Here is a 16,575-nt window from a genome sequence, read left to right as displayed (position 1 = left end):
TTTATTTAATTTTGTAGTAGGGGCTAAAACAAAATACCTTCCAATATTTGTAACATTCATTATGAAATAATGCTTGCAAATCAGTTATCGAAAAAAAACAAAATCAGTCTTTTTCTGTGTTTATTATGGTTATTGCTTTTCAATGCTTCCTGTTCAACAAATATTTATCACGATAAATGATTTGTTTTGTCCATCCCTGGAAGGAAATGATCATTTGATGTCACCATTCTTTTGTTACGTGACATCTTATTTATTTGCTTTTCAGCAATACCTGGCAAATAAAAATACCACCTGTGAGCACATTTAAATGTCTCAGTCAAGTCTGCAACTCTGCTTTTCACCATTATCTCTTGGCATACAATCCTTCCACTGCAGCCAGGGATTATGGGAAATGACATGCAAATGAGCACACAGTGTCACCTTTTTACGTCTTGTCTTTTTTGGCATGAGCCCTATAAATTTATGCCTGCCATATTACAAAACTTTTCCGCCCAGCCAGGGTTAAGGAAGTGCATAGCCAGAAAACCTACTCACTGCTTTTTCAATCTTTTGGGTATCATCAGTGTGAGGTTGGTTATATTGCTTTGCAACGTGAAGCTGGGTTAGGTTTCAACCACACATATAAATAAGTAATGCTTGCAAATACGGGAGAAGGAGCGGCTCAGTGAGTAAAGACACTGACTGGCACTGAGTTTGGAGCAGGGGAACCTGGTTCCCTGTGTCGGCTACTTGTGACCTTGGGCAAGTCACTTTATCTCCCTGTGACTCAGGCACCAAAAACATAGATTGTAAGCTCCATGGGGCAGGGACCTGTGCCTGCAAAATGTCTCTGTAAAGTGCTGCGTAAAACGAGCAGCGCTATACAAGAACATGTTATTATTATATCTTTTTTTTTTTTTGTAACGGGACCATAGTGTCTTACTACATACTTCATTTTTTTTAAAGTAATATATTAATATCACGTCGGCATAGTTTCACATTCTACAAGTGAAATTGGAAAATAAATTAAAGCTGGTTGATTGAAGAACTTTACTAAAGTTTTAATCACCATCAGCTCACGTGAATTACCGAACACAACTTTTCTAGGCCTTGATTAAGTTATTTGGAGAAGTTAAGATTATGTTGTTACTGTTTTTGTTTTCATTTTCCAAGGTCTAAAAATACTGTCAGATCTGTTTTGAGTAAAACCAACTTTAAAGCAGCAATACGGGCTAGCTTTTTCTAAAAATATATATATATTTTTTTTATTCAGGTTTGAAGCAGGGGGTCTTTGGAGCTGGATCCATTAATTTCAGCTATGGGGACTTTTTAACAAGGTGGGTCCAAAGAGAACCGAAAAGATCCTATATCTAGCACTCTCTGTGATAATAAGTAGGTGAGTAATTACTCCATGGGATGTGAATATCCCTAACAACAATGGTCATGACCAGATGCTAGATATAGGATCTTTTTGGCTTCTCTTTGGACACACCTTATTAAAACGTCCTATTTTTTTCTCCTATAACACCCTGTTGCAAATCACTATTGATTATTAGTAATGGGTTGAGCGGTATGGTCATCACAATAGTTTATAGCTACGGGGGACTACCTGCTTCCGGAGATACTTACCCCTTTATGCCGGGGTGCCAGAATCGCTGCATTCAGAGAAACCGGTCTCTAATGTAATGGTGGTTTTCAATGTCCTGCAGGCCAATAGGAAACTGTGTGGAGAAACTTGTGGGGAGCGCAGGTATCACCATAAACATGTAAGGGAAAGAATATCAAAATAGTGCAATATGTCTAAATGAATACAGCAATCTGAGCAGGAATCATGAATGGGAACTCACATTATCCCAGTGGTATTACAGCCTGTATTTGGCAATAGATGTGGTGGGTAGATTCAGCAATGTGCAGGGGGGTCTTGCTTGTACACACTCCCAGATGATAGCAGGATGAACCCTCAATGGAAATGGAAATAAAGACAATTCTAGTGCAACACTGTATGTTCACTATGGATATATTGAAAAGGCAATAAGTATTGCACTTACATGATCAACATGTGCTTAGACACATAACAATTGATGCGCAGCATAGGTGTACTCCATCCACCCCCCTCCCGAGGTCGCGTCGCGTCACTTCCGGTTTGGCCCGTCGCGTCACTTCCGGTTTCGTCGGCGAACGCAGAATGGATCCTCACGGGTTCGTCAGGAGTCAGATCGGACTCCTGACGAAGCTGCCACGCCAGCGAAACGCGTTGAGTGAACCTGCAGCGGTTCAGAAGTGTGCCAGACTAGCCCCAGAACCCGTGAGGATCCATTCTGCGTTCGCCGACGAAACCGGAAGTGACGCGACGGGCCGAACCGGAAGTGACGCGACGCGACCTCGGGAGTGGGGTGGATGGAGTACACCTATGCTGCACATCAATTGTTATGTGTCTAAGCACATGTTGATCATGTAAGTGCAATACTTATTGCCTTTTCAATATATCCATAGTGAACATACAGTGTTGCACTAGAATTGTCTTTATTTCCATTTCCATTGAGGGTTCGTCCTGCTATCATCTGGGAGTGTGTACAAGCAAGACCCCCCTGCACATTGCTGAATCTACCCACCACATCTATTGCCAAATACAGGCTGTAATACCACTGGGATAATGTGAGTTCCCATTCATGATTCCTGCTCAGATTGCTGTATTCATTTAGACATATTGCACTATTTTGATATTCTTTCCCTTACATGTTTATGGTGATACCTGCGCTCCCCACAAGTTTCTCCACACCATTCTAAATAGGAGAAAACTGGATCTTCTCCTAAGAGGGTTGAGCAGCAAAGTTTGCCATTTTTCTTAATATTTGAGCACTCTAGTAAATTATCACAATATTTGAGATTCATATATATTTTCACCTTCACAAGTAGCGCCTCACAATTTTTGTTTACAATAGGAAACTGTGACAGCATCCGGTGTGGCTTCCTATTGGCCTGTGTAAACAGGAACTTTAAATTCAGCAGAGATACTAGCACCCCCTATGGAGGAGCTCATCTCTGGAAGCCGGGGGTGTCCCAGAGCTGAAATTAATGGGGTTCAGCTCTGGAGACTGCCTGCTTCATATATATATATATATATATATATATATATATTCATATATATATATATATATATATATATATATATATATATATATATATATATATATATATATATATATATATATATATATATATATATATATATATATATATATATATATATATATATATATATATATATATATTTTTTTTAATTATGTTTGGCTATAGTTTGTCCAAATAATTGTAAGAAATTGTGACGAGTTTAACAAATCCATCTGAATCCATGTTGAGTTGGTAAAACAAACTGACAAGTGTCTTCAAAGTTGCAGCATCCATCCAGCATACCTTCTTTGCCTTGAGTCTTTTCAATCATTACACTATGTTGTATACCTATTACAAGAATCCTGTCTGCATTGACATGTAAAATGTGATTTCCAGCCACCTTGAACACCATGTAAAACCTCTCCATAGTCACTATTCCACGTGTATCATTAAAGAGTAAACTGCACACTATCTGAGTTATAGACGCCTCAAGATAGATTAGCCGTCCTAAATGTAATATTGCAGTCTACCCCCATTATCATGAGATTTGAGTTTAGTTTTACTTTAGAAACGCTGAATTTTTGCAAGAACCAGAATACACTGGGATCAGGTTTAGAAAACCTGGACAGCATTGGCATCCCATGTGACATGGCATCCGGTTGACAATACTGAAACTATGCGATACACAGGTCACACGAGTCTTTAATTATACAGACTCATGAAAGTTTGCAATTGCACAAAAATAACTGTTCATTTAAATGCACATTTTACATACCCTGGTAGATGAGGTATTCATCAAATTAATTTCATGTTTCTCTTAACTCCTTCAGTTTTGTAGAGGTTCTGCAACTTTTTGCTGATGGTGATAATCCCCACTGTGCACAGAAAATAAGTAATGTCTCGTATCATTGGAGAAACTGAACGTGGATGACCTTTTCTGTTTGCAGGGAAGAGCTGGACATAGACCTAAAGGACATTTACTACAAAATCCGCTGTGTGCTGATGCCAATGCCATCACTTGGGTTTAACCGACAAGTCGTACGAGATAACCCTGACTTCTGGGGACCACTCGCAGTTGTTCTGTTCTTTTCAATGATCTCTTTGTATGGCCAGTTCAGGGTAAGTACATTTCTGCATTTTATTTAGCTTGTATTGCAACTTTGGATATTTTTTTTTTTTTTATGGATTCAGCAATTGAAGACTTGCACACTGATTTAATAGATATTTCTGGGAGCAGATATCTTAATGGTTACAACTTTCATGATGCTGAGGCAGAAGGAAGAACAAGAGAAGCATTTTTAATATGTTAACTGCATCTGTTGTTGCACTGACGAAACCATGCTCCGCTACTGAAAGTATAAATCATATTGGGGATCTCATGCCACTACATCATATAATTGGTATTGGGCATTGTGACATATTGTATGTATGTATGTATGTATGTATGTGTTAATGTTGTTTTTATTATTGCCTTCATACCCCCCTGTACTGAGCTGTGGAATATACTGTTGTGTTATAAATTAATATTGTTGGTAAGTAATTGCAGTGTACGGATCCTCTGCAACCATTTTGGCGGTGTACATTGTCCCTAAATCACAAGGATTATATTGGGCAGAAAAGCAAATACCCCAATAATACAGCACTCATAAGACCCTTCCTCCCGCCTCCTTCCTCACCCAATCCAATTTTTTTTTTAAATACACCACTGATTCATTGCATAATTATAGAAATATTCAAAATATTAAAAGCAAAAACAAAGCATCCCTCCCTTATGGACTCAAAACAAAGTCTCTGTAAAGTTCTGTAATCTCAAAAATGGTGCTAGAAAGCAAACGTAAATAAAATTGTTGTAGAAGTAAAGAGATTTAGCACAATGTAGTTTGAGCATCAATAACCTGGATATGTCCTTTAATGATCTGTGATGATTTCGTGAATAGGTTTAAACTATAACTTATGTTACGGTTAGTCATTAATATTGTTCTGGAATACAGTTAAAATAAACACATAGTATGTATTTTAATTTTATTTTTATTTTTTTTTGTTTTAAAGGTTGTGTCTTGGATCATCACAATTTGGATATTTGGATCACTGACCATTTTCATACTTGCTAGAGTACTTGGTGGAGACGTAAGCAGCTCGAATCTATCCTACTGGAATATATGACGTTTTGGATGCTATGGAGAGATGTATTGACCATTGCCTGATTCTTTCCACAAAGTAGACATCTCTAGTGCTCCATTATTATTAGATTATAGCAGGCCAATTAAAGATGTACTGTACTATGCATTTAAATCCGTGTTCCCAGTTTGGTGACTCCCTTAACTAAGAGGTTACCATGATTAAATATAAACTGATATGAAGTATCTATATGCTTCACAACATTTAAAGCTTCCTCTTTGTAGGGAAATGCTTGCTGATTTTGTAAGAAAAATGTTGATACAGACTGCAGAGCAATACTGCACCACCCATGTAACCAGCAGCCATGTTCTATCCCTGGTTGCACCATTTTACTCTGGAATTTCAATGCAGAATGTAGCTGTTTATATGCAGTCGAGAGAATTGGAGTAACTAATTCACATATAACTATTTTCAGAGAGATTTAGTAGCTGAGCACCCTTTCACGCAAGTGATTTTTAATCTCTCCATGTTAATCATCGGATAAAGAGGAGTGTGGTTCCATGTAGTTGGACTTGGAAGATGTGATGGAGTTTGGCACGTTGTTTACTGTGCATTTATTACAGGTGGCGTATGGACAGGTGCTCGGTGTAATAGGTTATTCCTTGCTCCCACTAATTGTAGTAGCCCCTGCACTCTTGGTGGTCGGATCATTTGAAATTGTGTCTACGGTAATAAAGGTAAGTTGAACTGTTGTCTTTTTTTTTTTTTTATAGTGAAACTTCTTTGCTGGCACCTAGTAAGTTTTCATAGGACAAAACTCCTTCATAGAGACAAAAATGTGTAACAGAAGTGAGGAAATGGCCGGTGCTGCCTGCCCACGCATGCGCAGAAACGGCCAGAGCCGCTTGCACATGTGTAGAAGCGCTCATCAACACTCGCGCAGAAGCGTTTTTCCTATTTCGCAGGAACAACTAACACACCTTGCGAATGCGCAGAACGAGACATCACCACTCCCACATGCGCATAAGGGAATACAAACGATTGCACGTGCACATTAACTTCCAAAACGACTTGCGCATGCACGGAAACTTACATCACTCGCATGCGCAAAAACAAATAAACGATCAGTCTCCTCTGTGTATGTATACAAACGGCCATCATTGCCCTTCACATCACTACAGGAGTCCCTCAGAGCACACTCAACAGTGAGAAGAAGCAGGACAAGCACGGCCCTCATTTGTAACATTTGAATTCACAAAAAATAATCTGACATACAGTAGCACAACATTGGACACCTGTCTCTGCACATTATGGGGGGTCCTATACTATATCTTAACTTTGGGGTCTACCATTACCCTGGCCCTGGTATTGAAACCCTTACAAATTGACACCAACTAAACACAGGATTATTATATGAAATAACTATTAAGCTGACACAGTACCAGCAGTTTTAAAAACAATCTTACCTGAGTAGCACTACTTGGATAAGCAAACTTGCCACAGTACTACTATTTTTATAAACAAACCTGCCATAGTACCAGTTCTTTTATATCCAAACCACACACTATCAATACTTTTATATAGAAACCAGCCACAGTACCACTACTTTCTATACACAAAAACACCACAGTAACAGCAATGTGATAAGCAAACCTGAGACAATATCAGTACTTTTATAAATCAACCTGTCACAGTAGCAGTCCAATTACTTTGGCTAATTTTCACATTTTTCCTAACTGAACATGAATAACGTTAATACAAACAACAATAAGGCTAATACAAACATCCATCAGCCTTAATAATTACGAAGACAAACGCAAAAAGAGTGAGTATCGAGCTCGAATTAGAGCAACTAAAACACCCCCCCCCACAAAAAAATGGGGTGTCCCGAGCACACATGTTCCAAGTGAAACGGCTTTGTGTTTTGTCACCGAAATTGTATTTTGATGTTTTTGAATGAAAGAGTATAATTACAATTTCAGTGACAAAACACAAAAGTTTCACTTAGAATGCGCATGCTCGGCAAACCCCCTCCCCCCCCCCCCCCCTCCTTCTTTTTTTTTTTTTTTTTTTTTTCTTCTTACTCATGAAGCAGTGTAAACAACTTGGCAAGGGGACAGGTATGGTATTAAATACGATGGGCTGTTTTTCAAATGCCATCCCACATAGTTGGAACAAATGTTGGTCTATTTGGCTTCCTTCAACTAAACTAACCAGGCTATGGCTTCTTTTTTTTTTTTGGGGAGGAGAGGGAATGAATTATATGTTGAGTTTCTTAAGATGGTCTGACTGGCATTTGTTCACTTTGGTCCTAGGAGGAATTGTCCATTTAAATCACAGAATAAAAGGGATATTCCATACAGGCAGCCAAGGGCTTTTCTGGGAAAAAAACCTGTTCCACCAACAACCAGGCTATCTAAGTGCCAAAGCTCAGAGCTGGCAAATGTATGTTCATAAATAAATGAAGCGGCAATCGAATAACTTTTTTTTTTTCTTTTTCCCCCCCCACACTGGATTAAAGCAGTGGATCTCCGGAGCTAAACCCAATCAAATTCAGGAGATACTTGCCTCTGTAGGGGGTATCAGTAGCCGCTCGGCAACCAGGGTTCAGATTATGGCGGTGTTTCAAAGCTCCTGCAGCCAGTAGTAAGCCGTGATGTCGCCAGGCTCGGCTTCTTATCGGCCCGCGTGACACGGGAGCTTTTAACTTTAAAACCCAGCTAGCTCAGCCAAAGCACCTACCGGAACCCCCTATGGAGGCAAGTATCTCCGGAAGCAGGGGGTCCCCAGAGCTGAATTGTGCTTGGATTGCTCCTTTAAGTAACTTGGAGCATATAAGAGTTTTTGTATTGGTTGTAAATATTGTCCTTTAAATATTACTGTACAATAATTTCAGCAAATAACAGATCTAAAATAGAAATATCGAAACTATTTAAGGTGCTAAAGAAATAAGTGGTAATTCACCAAAAACTCTGATATGAACATATTTGTATCTGGGCATTCATTTAGCCTTACGCCAACTGAGACCGCAGTTTTATGATGGCAATGATGTAAAATATCTTCACTACTTTATAAAATAATAAAAGGGACATACGGTAGTGTACATAAGTCAGAAATTAATAATATGGCCACTAAGTAATAGTTGTCATTTAAAGGTTTACAAATATTGTAATTTGTTTTAGTTCCCTTCTACCTTTTTTGGTTTGTCCTACAACATTTTAAACACACCTGCCCTCTCCTGGACCATATAATTTTAATCCCTTACATAGTTACATAGATGAGGTTAAAAGACATATGTCCAACCTATGTTAAATTTAGACAACAGATACCTATCCTATATTTGTAATTATAGGCTAAAGCAGTCAAATTCAGGTCATTATTGAAAACCCTGCTCTCTGATTTGTTAAAATTCCGGGCACTATTCACAGTAATGCCCTGAATTTCAGCAGCTTGCAAAGTGCAGTTTTCAATCTGTTTATTTCCAGCCAATCAGCTTTCAGAACAGCTGAGACAGGGCAGGGGATTGGTTTGAATTCAGTAAAAGCTCTGAGACATGGCAGGGGATTGGTCAAAAAGTATCAGCCACGGTTTGACTCCTATCCCTCCCGAGCTGACTGAGATTTTCTGAGCAGTTTCAGTTGAATTGAGGGGGGGGGGAGAGACTGCAAAGAAGTAAGTGTGTTGTGTATAGAGGTGCAGTGGGGGGGGGGGGGGGGGGGAGTTGTAGAGGTGTTGTGCTGTGTTGTGTGTAGAGCTGGGGGGGAGAGTGCAAAGTTTAGTAAGTGGCTGCATTTTTTATTGTGGCTGGTGTGTGTGTGTGTTTGTGTTGTATGTGTAGCTGCAGTTTGTGTGAGTGTAGAGCTGATGTGTGTGTGTGTGTATAGAGCTCCAGTGTGTGTGTGTGTGTGTCCGTAGCAGTGTTTATGGGTGTGTCAGTAGCAGTATTTATGGGTGTAGCATGTGTGTGTGTAGAGGTGCTGCTGTGTGTGTAGAGGTGCTGTGTAGTGAGTGTAGAGGAGGTGCTGTGTTGTGTGTCGAGCTCCAGTGTGTGTGTGTGTGTGTGTGTGTGTGTGTGTGTAGAGGCACAGTTTTGTGTGTGTGTGTGTGTGTGTGTGTGTGTGTGTGTACAGAGGGGGCGGCAGTGTGTGGATATAGATATCTGCAGTGTAAGAGTATATATAGAGGTGGTGTCATGTATTTACCATTTTATTTGAATAAAAAAATCTATTTAACTATACAAAAGTGTCTATTATTTATTAAATACGCCTACATTTAGCCTATAATAGTAATAATCCCCTCAGAACAGGGCATTATTGGCCAGTAATGCCCTGTTCTTCGGGGATTATTACTTAATTATAGTACAGCTCAATCCCGTTACAACGCGAATCCGCATATAACACGATGCAAGTGTGTCTCCCAATTTTCGTATGTATGAATACTTTACAACACGATTATTGGTATCTTAAATACTTTATTGTACAACGCATATACAATTGTACATTATTTCTAACGCGATGTGATTCTTTGGACCCCAAGCACAGCGTTATAAGGTGGTGAGCTGTATTTTGATCCAGAGGAAGGCTTAAAAACACCCCCAGTGAAACATTATCCAATGATGTCTCATAAGGGGAAAAAATAAATTCCTTCCCAACTCCAATAATGCAAACAAATAGTTAGAGTGGCGCCTAAATCTAAATGCATGTGACTTAATTGCACGTGAATAATTATATATAATATTAGTGAAAAATATAAGTGAAATATCAGTGAATACAACAAATAAATGCAGCTTCAACCTTTTGTGTAGATTGTTTTCTTCAATCCAAAAGATGTCGAGTAACCGGATATTGGGGAGCGCAGCTATATATAGAAGAGAACAAACACAAGCATATAGTGCAAATATGTCTCCAAGTGGTTGGTTTTCTAATGCAGTTTAGTACAATCCAAAAAAAATTGTACTTGCCTTTACATACAAGTGTTCATTGAGAAATTTGTAAGTACAAATTTCTTTGCATTGTACTAAACTGCATTCAAAAACCACTTGAAGAGACATATTTGCACTATATGCTTGTGTTTGTTCTCTTCTATCTATCTATCTGCGCTCCCCAATATCCGGTTACTCAACTCCAATAATGGCAATCAGATTTCTCCCTGGATAAACATACTGGTTGTTATATGAGGTCCCGTAAAGGTAATAGTTTTATGACCATGGCAAAAAGCGTGCCAGACTCTACTGGTATAACATAATCCCAAATTGTTTTGGAGAATTCCTCAGAAGGATATAAAAAAATAACGTGTATCCTCATGTTGCTGCAAAAGTATTAATCTGTATAATAGAATCACCCAATTAATGTTTACACCAGAGGTTCTCAAACTTCCCCTCACAATGCACTTGCATCTGAGTGAAGGCAAAGCATTTTCATATGAACAGGATATTGTTATGTTGTGTTCAAAAAACTGGATGCCCTCAGGGTCATAAGAAAAAGTTTGAGATCCTCTGGTTTACACCACTTTTGGTTGTTTTCGATGGGGATGTCCCTGAAAAAAATCACATTTAAAATATTTGTTACTGATAGTATTAATACTATGATACGCTTCTGTTTGTGTGTTTCCCTAAATATTCTGCTTGGTGCTACTGCTAGCTTTCACAGCTGGCTCTTTCCTGGCAGGTTTTCTTGACAAAAAAGATACATATTGCCAATGTAATGCAGTTGTTTTTGATACCCTTCTAAATTCCAAAGTTATGTTTGAGCCCTTGTGATTTCCAATGACCTGAAAGGTGTGCAGATCAGCAAAGGAAAGGGGCACCTTTTAATATTTGGTTCAACAGCGTTTTCTACACGCTTGAAAGTTGGAAGTGATGTCACTAATATTAATAATAAAATCAAAATCGTTAAGAGGAGCAACTGCGTCTTAAAAAGGACAGCTTTAAAGGACCAAAGTGAATTAATGCCATGTACAGCTCAACCCCGTTATAGCGCGATCCGCTATAACGCGGATCCGCAATTAACGCGGTTTGAGCGTGGACCCCGAATTAAAAAAAAAATGTAATTTTTTTTGTTGCACGCGCTCACTGCACACGCGCTCACTGCACACACATTCGTGCTCACTGCACACACGCTCACGCTCACTGCACACACGCTCACTGCACACACACTCACTGCACACACGCTCACGCTCACTGCACACACGCTCACTGCGCTCACTGCTCACGCTCACTGCACACACGCTCACGCTCACTGCACACACGCTCACTGCACACACGCTCACTGCACACACGCTCACTGCACACACGCTCACGCTCACTGCGCACACGCTCACTGCGCACACGCTCACTGCGCACACGCTCACTGCGCACACGCTCACTGCGCACACGCTCACCGCGCACACGCTCACCGCGCACACGCTCACCGCGCACACGCTCACCGCGCACACGCTCACCGCGCACACGCTCACTGCACACACGCACACGCTCACTGCGCACACGCTCACTGTGCACATGCTCACTGCGCACACGCTCACGCTCACTGCGCTCACTGCACACACGCTCACTGCACACACGCTCACTGCACACACGCTCACTGCACACACGCTCACTGCACACACGCTCACTGCACACACGCTCACTGCACACACGCTCACGCTCACTGCTCACTGCACACACGCTCACTGCACACACGCTCACGTTCACTGCACACACGCTCACTGCACACACGCTCACTGCACACACGCTCACTGCACACACGCTCACTGCACACACGCTCACTGCACACACGCTCACTGCACACACGCTCACTGCACACACGCTCACTGCACACACGCTCACTGCACACACGCTCACGCTCACTGCACACACGCTCACTGCGCTCACTGCTCACGCTCACTGCACACACGCTCACTGCGCTCACTGCGCTCACGCTCACTGCGCACACGCTCACTGCGCACACACTCACTGCTCACTGCGCACACGCTCACTGCGCACACGCTCACTGCGCACACGCTCACTGCGCACACGCTCACTGCGCACACGCTCACTGCGCACACGCTCACTGCGCTCACTGCACACACGCTCACTGCACACACGCTCACTGCACACACGCTCACTGCACTCACGCTCACTGCACACACGCTCACTGCACACACGCTCACTGCACACACGCTCACTGCACACACGCTCACTGCACACACGCTCACTGCACACACGCTCACTGCACACACGCTCACTGCACTCACGCTCACTGCACTCACGCTCACGCTCACTGCACTCACGCTCACTGCACTCACGCTCACTGCACTCACGCTCACTGCACACACGCTCACTGCACACACGCTCACTGCACACACGCTCACTGCACACACGCTCACTGCACACACGCTCACTGCACACACGCTCACTGCACACACGCTCACTGCACACACGCTCACTGCACACACGCTCACGCTCACTGCGCACACGCTCACACGCTCACTGCGCACACACACACACGCTCACTGCGCACACACACACACACACACGCTCACTGCGCACACACACACACACACACGCTCACTGCGCACACACACACGCTCACTGCGCACACACACACGCTCACTGCGCACACACACACGCGCTCATTGCGCACACACACACGCGCTCACTGCACACACACACACGCTCACTGCACACACACACACGCTCATTGCACACACACACACGCGCACTGCACACACACACACGCTCCCTACACACACACGCTCACTGCACACACGCACACACGCTCACTGCACACACGCACACACGCTCACTGCACACACGCACACACGCTCACTGCACACACGCACACACGCTCACTGCACACACGCACACACGCTCACTGCACACACACACACACACGCTCACTGCACACGCACACACTGCACACACACACGCTCACTGCACACACACACACACACACACACACACACACACACACACACACACACACACGCTCATTGCACACACACGCGCTCATTGCACACACACGCTCACTGCACACACACGCTCACTGCACACACACACACACACACACACACGCTCATTGCACACACACACACACACACACACACGCTCACTGCACACACACACACACACACACACGCGCTCATTGCACACACACACGCGCGCTCATTGCACACACACACACACGCTCACTGCACACACACACACGCTCACTGCACACACACGCTCATTGCACACACACACGCGCTCACTGCACACACACACACGCTCACTGCACACACACGCTCATTGCACACACACACGCTCACTGCACACACACACACACGCTCACTGCACACACACACACGCTCACTGCACACACACACACACACACACACACACACACACACACACACACACACACGCTCACTGCACACACACACACACACACACACGCGCTCATTGCACACACACACGCGCTCATTGCACACACACACACGCTCACTGCACACACACACACGCTCACTGCACACACGCTCACTGCACACACGCTCACTGCACACACGCTCACTGCGCACACGCTCACTGCACACACGCTCACTGCGCACACGCTCACTGCGCACACGCTCACTGCGCACACGCTCACTGCGCACACACACACACACACACACGCTCACTGCGCACACACACACACACGCTCACTGCGCACACACACACACACACGCTCACTGCGCACACACACACACACACGCTCACTGCGCACACACACACACACGCTCACTGCGCACACACACACACACACGCTCACTGCGCACACACACACACACACGCTCACTGCGCACACACACACACACACGCTCACTGCGCACACACACACACACGCTCACTGCGCACACACACACGCTCACCGCGCACACACACACGCGCTCATTGCGCACACACACACGCGCTCATTGCGCACACACACACGCGCTCACTGCACACACACACACGCTCACTGCACACACACACACGCTCACTGCACACACACACGCTCACTGCACACACACACGCTCATTGCACACACACACACGCTCCCTACACACACACGCTCACTGCACACACACACGCTCACTGCACACACACACGCTCACTGCACACACGCACACACGCTCACTGCACACACGCACACACGCTCACTGCACACACGCTCACTGCACACACGCTCACGCTCACTGCACACACGCTCACTGCGCTCACTGCTCACGCTCACTGCACACACGCTCACGCTCACTGCACACACGCTCACTGCACACACGCTCACTGCACACACGCTCACTGCACACACGCTCACTGCACACACACTCACTGCACACACGCTCACTGCACACACGCTCACGCTCACTGCGCACACGCTCACTGCGCACACGCTCACTGCGCACACGCTCACTGCGCACACGCTCACTGCGCACACGCTCACCGCGCACACGCTCACCGCTCACACGCACACGCTCACTGCGCTCACGCTCACTGCGCACACGCTCACTGTGCACACGCTCACTGCGCACACGCTCGCGCTCACTGCGCTCACTGCACACACGCTCACTGCACACACGCTCACTGCACACACGCTCACTGCACACACGCTCACTGCACACACGCTCACGCTCACTGCTCACTGCACACACGCTCACGCTCACTGCACACACGCTCACGCTCACTGCACACACGCTCACTGCACACACGCTCACGTTCACTGCACACACGCTCACTGCACACACGCTCACTGCACACACGCTCACTGCACACACGCTCACGCTCACTGCACACACGCTCACTGCGCTCACTGCTCACGCTCACTGCACACACGCTCACGCTCACTGCGCACACGCTCACTGCGCACACGCTCACTGCGCACAAGCTCACTGCGCACACGCTCACTGCGCACACGCTCACTGCGCACACGCTCACTGCGCACACGCTCACTGCGCACACGCTCACGCTCACTGCACACACGCTCACGCTCACGCTCACTGCTCACTGCACACACGCTCACGCTCACTGCACACACGCTCACGCTCACTGCACACACGCTCACTGCACACACGCTCACGTTCACTGCACACACGCTCACTGCACACACGCTCACTGCACACACGCTCACGCTCACTGCACACACGCTCACTGCTCACGCTCACTGCACACACGCTCACGCTCACTGCGCACACGCTCACTGCGCACACGCTCACTGCGCACACGCTCACTGCGCACACGCTCACTGCGCACACGCTCACTGCACACACGCTCACTGCACACACGCTCACTGCACTCACGCTCACTGCACTCACGCTCACTGCACACACGCTCACGCTCACTGCACACACGCTCACTGCACACACGCTCACTGCACACACGCTCACTGCACACACGCTCACTGCACACACGCTCACTGCACTCACGCTCACGCTCACTGCACTCACGCTCACTGCACACACGCTCACTGCACACACGCTCACTGCACACACGCTCACGCTCACTGCGCACACGCTCACACGCTCATTGCGCACACACACACACACACGCTCACTGCGCACACACACACACACACACGCTCACTGCGCACACACACACACACACGCTCACTGCGCACACACACACACACACGCTCACTGCGCACACACACACACACACGCTCACTGCGCACACACACACGCTCACTGCGCACACACACACGCGCTCATTGCGCACACACACACGCGCTCACTGCACACACACACACGCTCACTGCACACACACACACACGCTCATTGCACACACACACACGCGCACTGCACACACACGCTCCCTACACACACACGCTCCCTACACACACACGCTCACTGCACACACACACGCTCACTGCACACACACACGCTCACTGCACACACGCACACACGCACACACGCTCACTGCACACACACGCACACACGCTCACTGCTCACACGCACACACGCTCACTGCACACACGCACACACGCTCACTGCACACACACACACACACGCTCACTGCACACACACATGCTCACTGCACACACACACACACACTGCACACACACACACACACGCTCACTGCACACACACACACACACACACACACACACACACACACGCGCTCATTGCACACACACGCTCATTGCACACACACGCTCACTGCACACACACGCTCACTGCACACACACGCTCACTGCACACACACACACACACACACACACACACACACACACACACACACACACACACACACACACACGCTCACTGCACACACACACACACACACACGCTCACTGCACACACACACACACACACACGCGCTCATTGCACACACACACGCGCGCTCATTGCACACACACACACACGCGCTCATTGCACACACACACACACTCACTGCACACACAC

At 45.7% G+C, this 16,575-nt stretch overlaps 1 protein-coding gene across 1 annotated transcript in view; it reads left to right on the top strand.

Annotated features, from left to right (window-relative positions):
- Nucleotides 1-16,575, top strand: part of YIPF4 (Yip1 domain family member 4) — a 37,319-nt gene that overhangs the window by 4,839 nt on the left and 15,905 nt on the right. Inside the window, exons 3-5 of the mRNA XM_075596607.1 lie at nt 4,038-4,209; nt 5,140-5,217; nt 5,832-5,945. Of these exons, the coding sequence (XP_075452722.1) occupies nt 4,038-4,209; nt 5,140-5,217; nt 5,832-5,945 (364 nt within the window). The remainder of the gene's footprint in view (nt 1-4,037; nt 4,210-5,139; nt 5,218-5,831; nt 5,946-16,575) is intronic.

The sequence above is a fragment of the Ascaphus truei genome, chromosome 4 (assembly GCF_040206685.1).
Source record: "Ascaphus truei isolate aAscTru1 chromosome 4, aAscTru1.hap1, whole genome shotgun sequence".
In the NCBI taxonomy this organism is placed as follows: Eukaryota; Metazoa; Chordata; class Amphibia; order Anura; family Ascaphidae; genus Ascaphus; species Ascaphus truei.
Note: the sequence above shows the minus strand (reverse complement) of the source record. Positions and strands in the feature narration are given on the sequence as shown.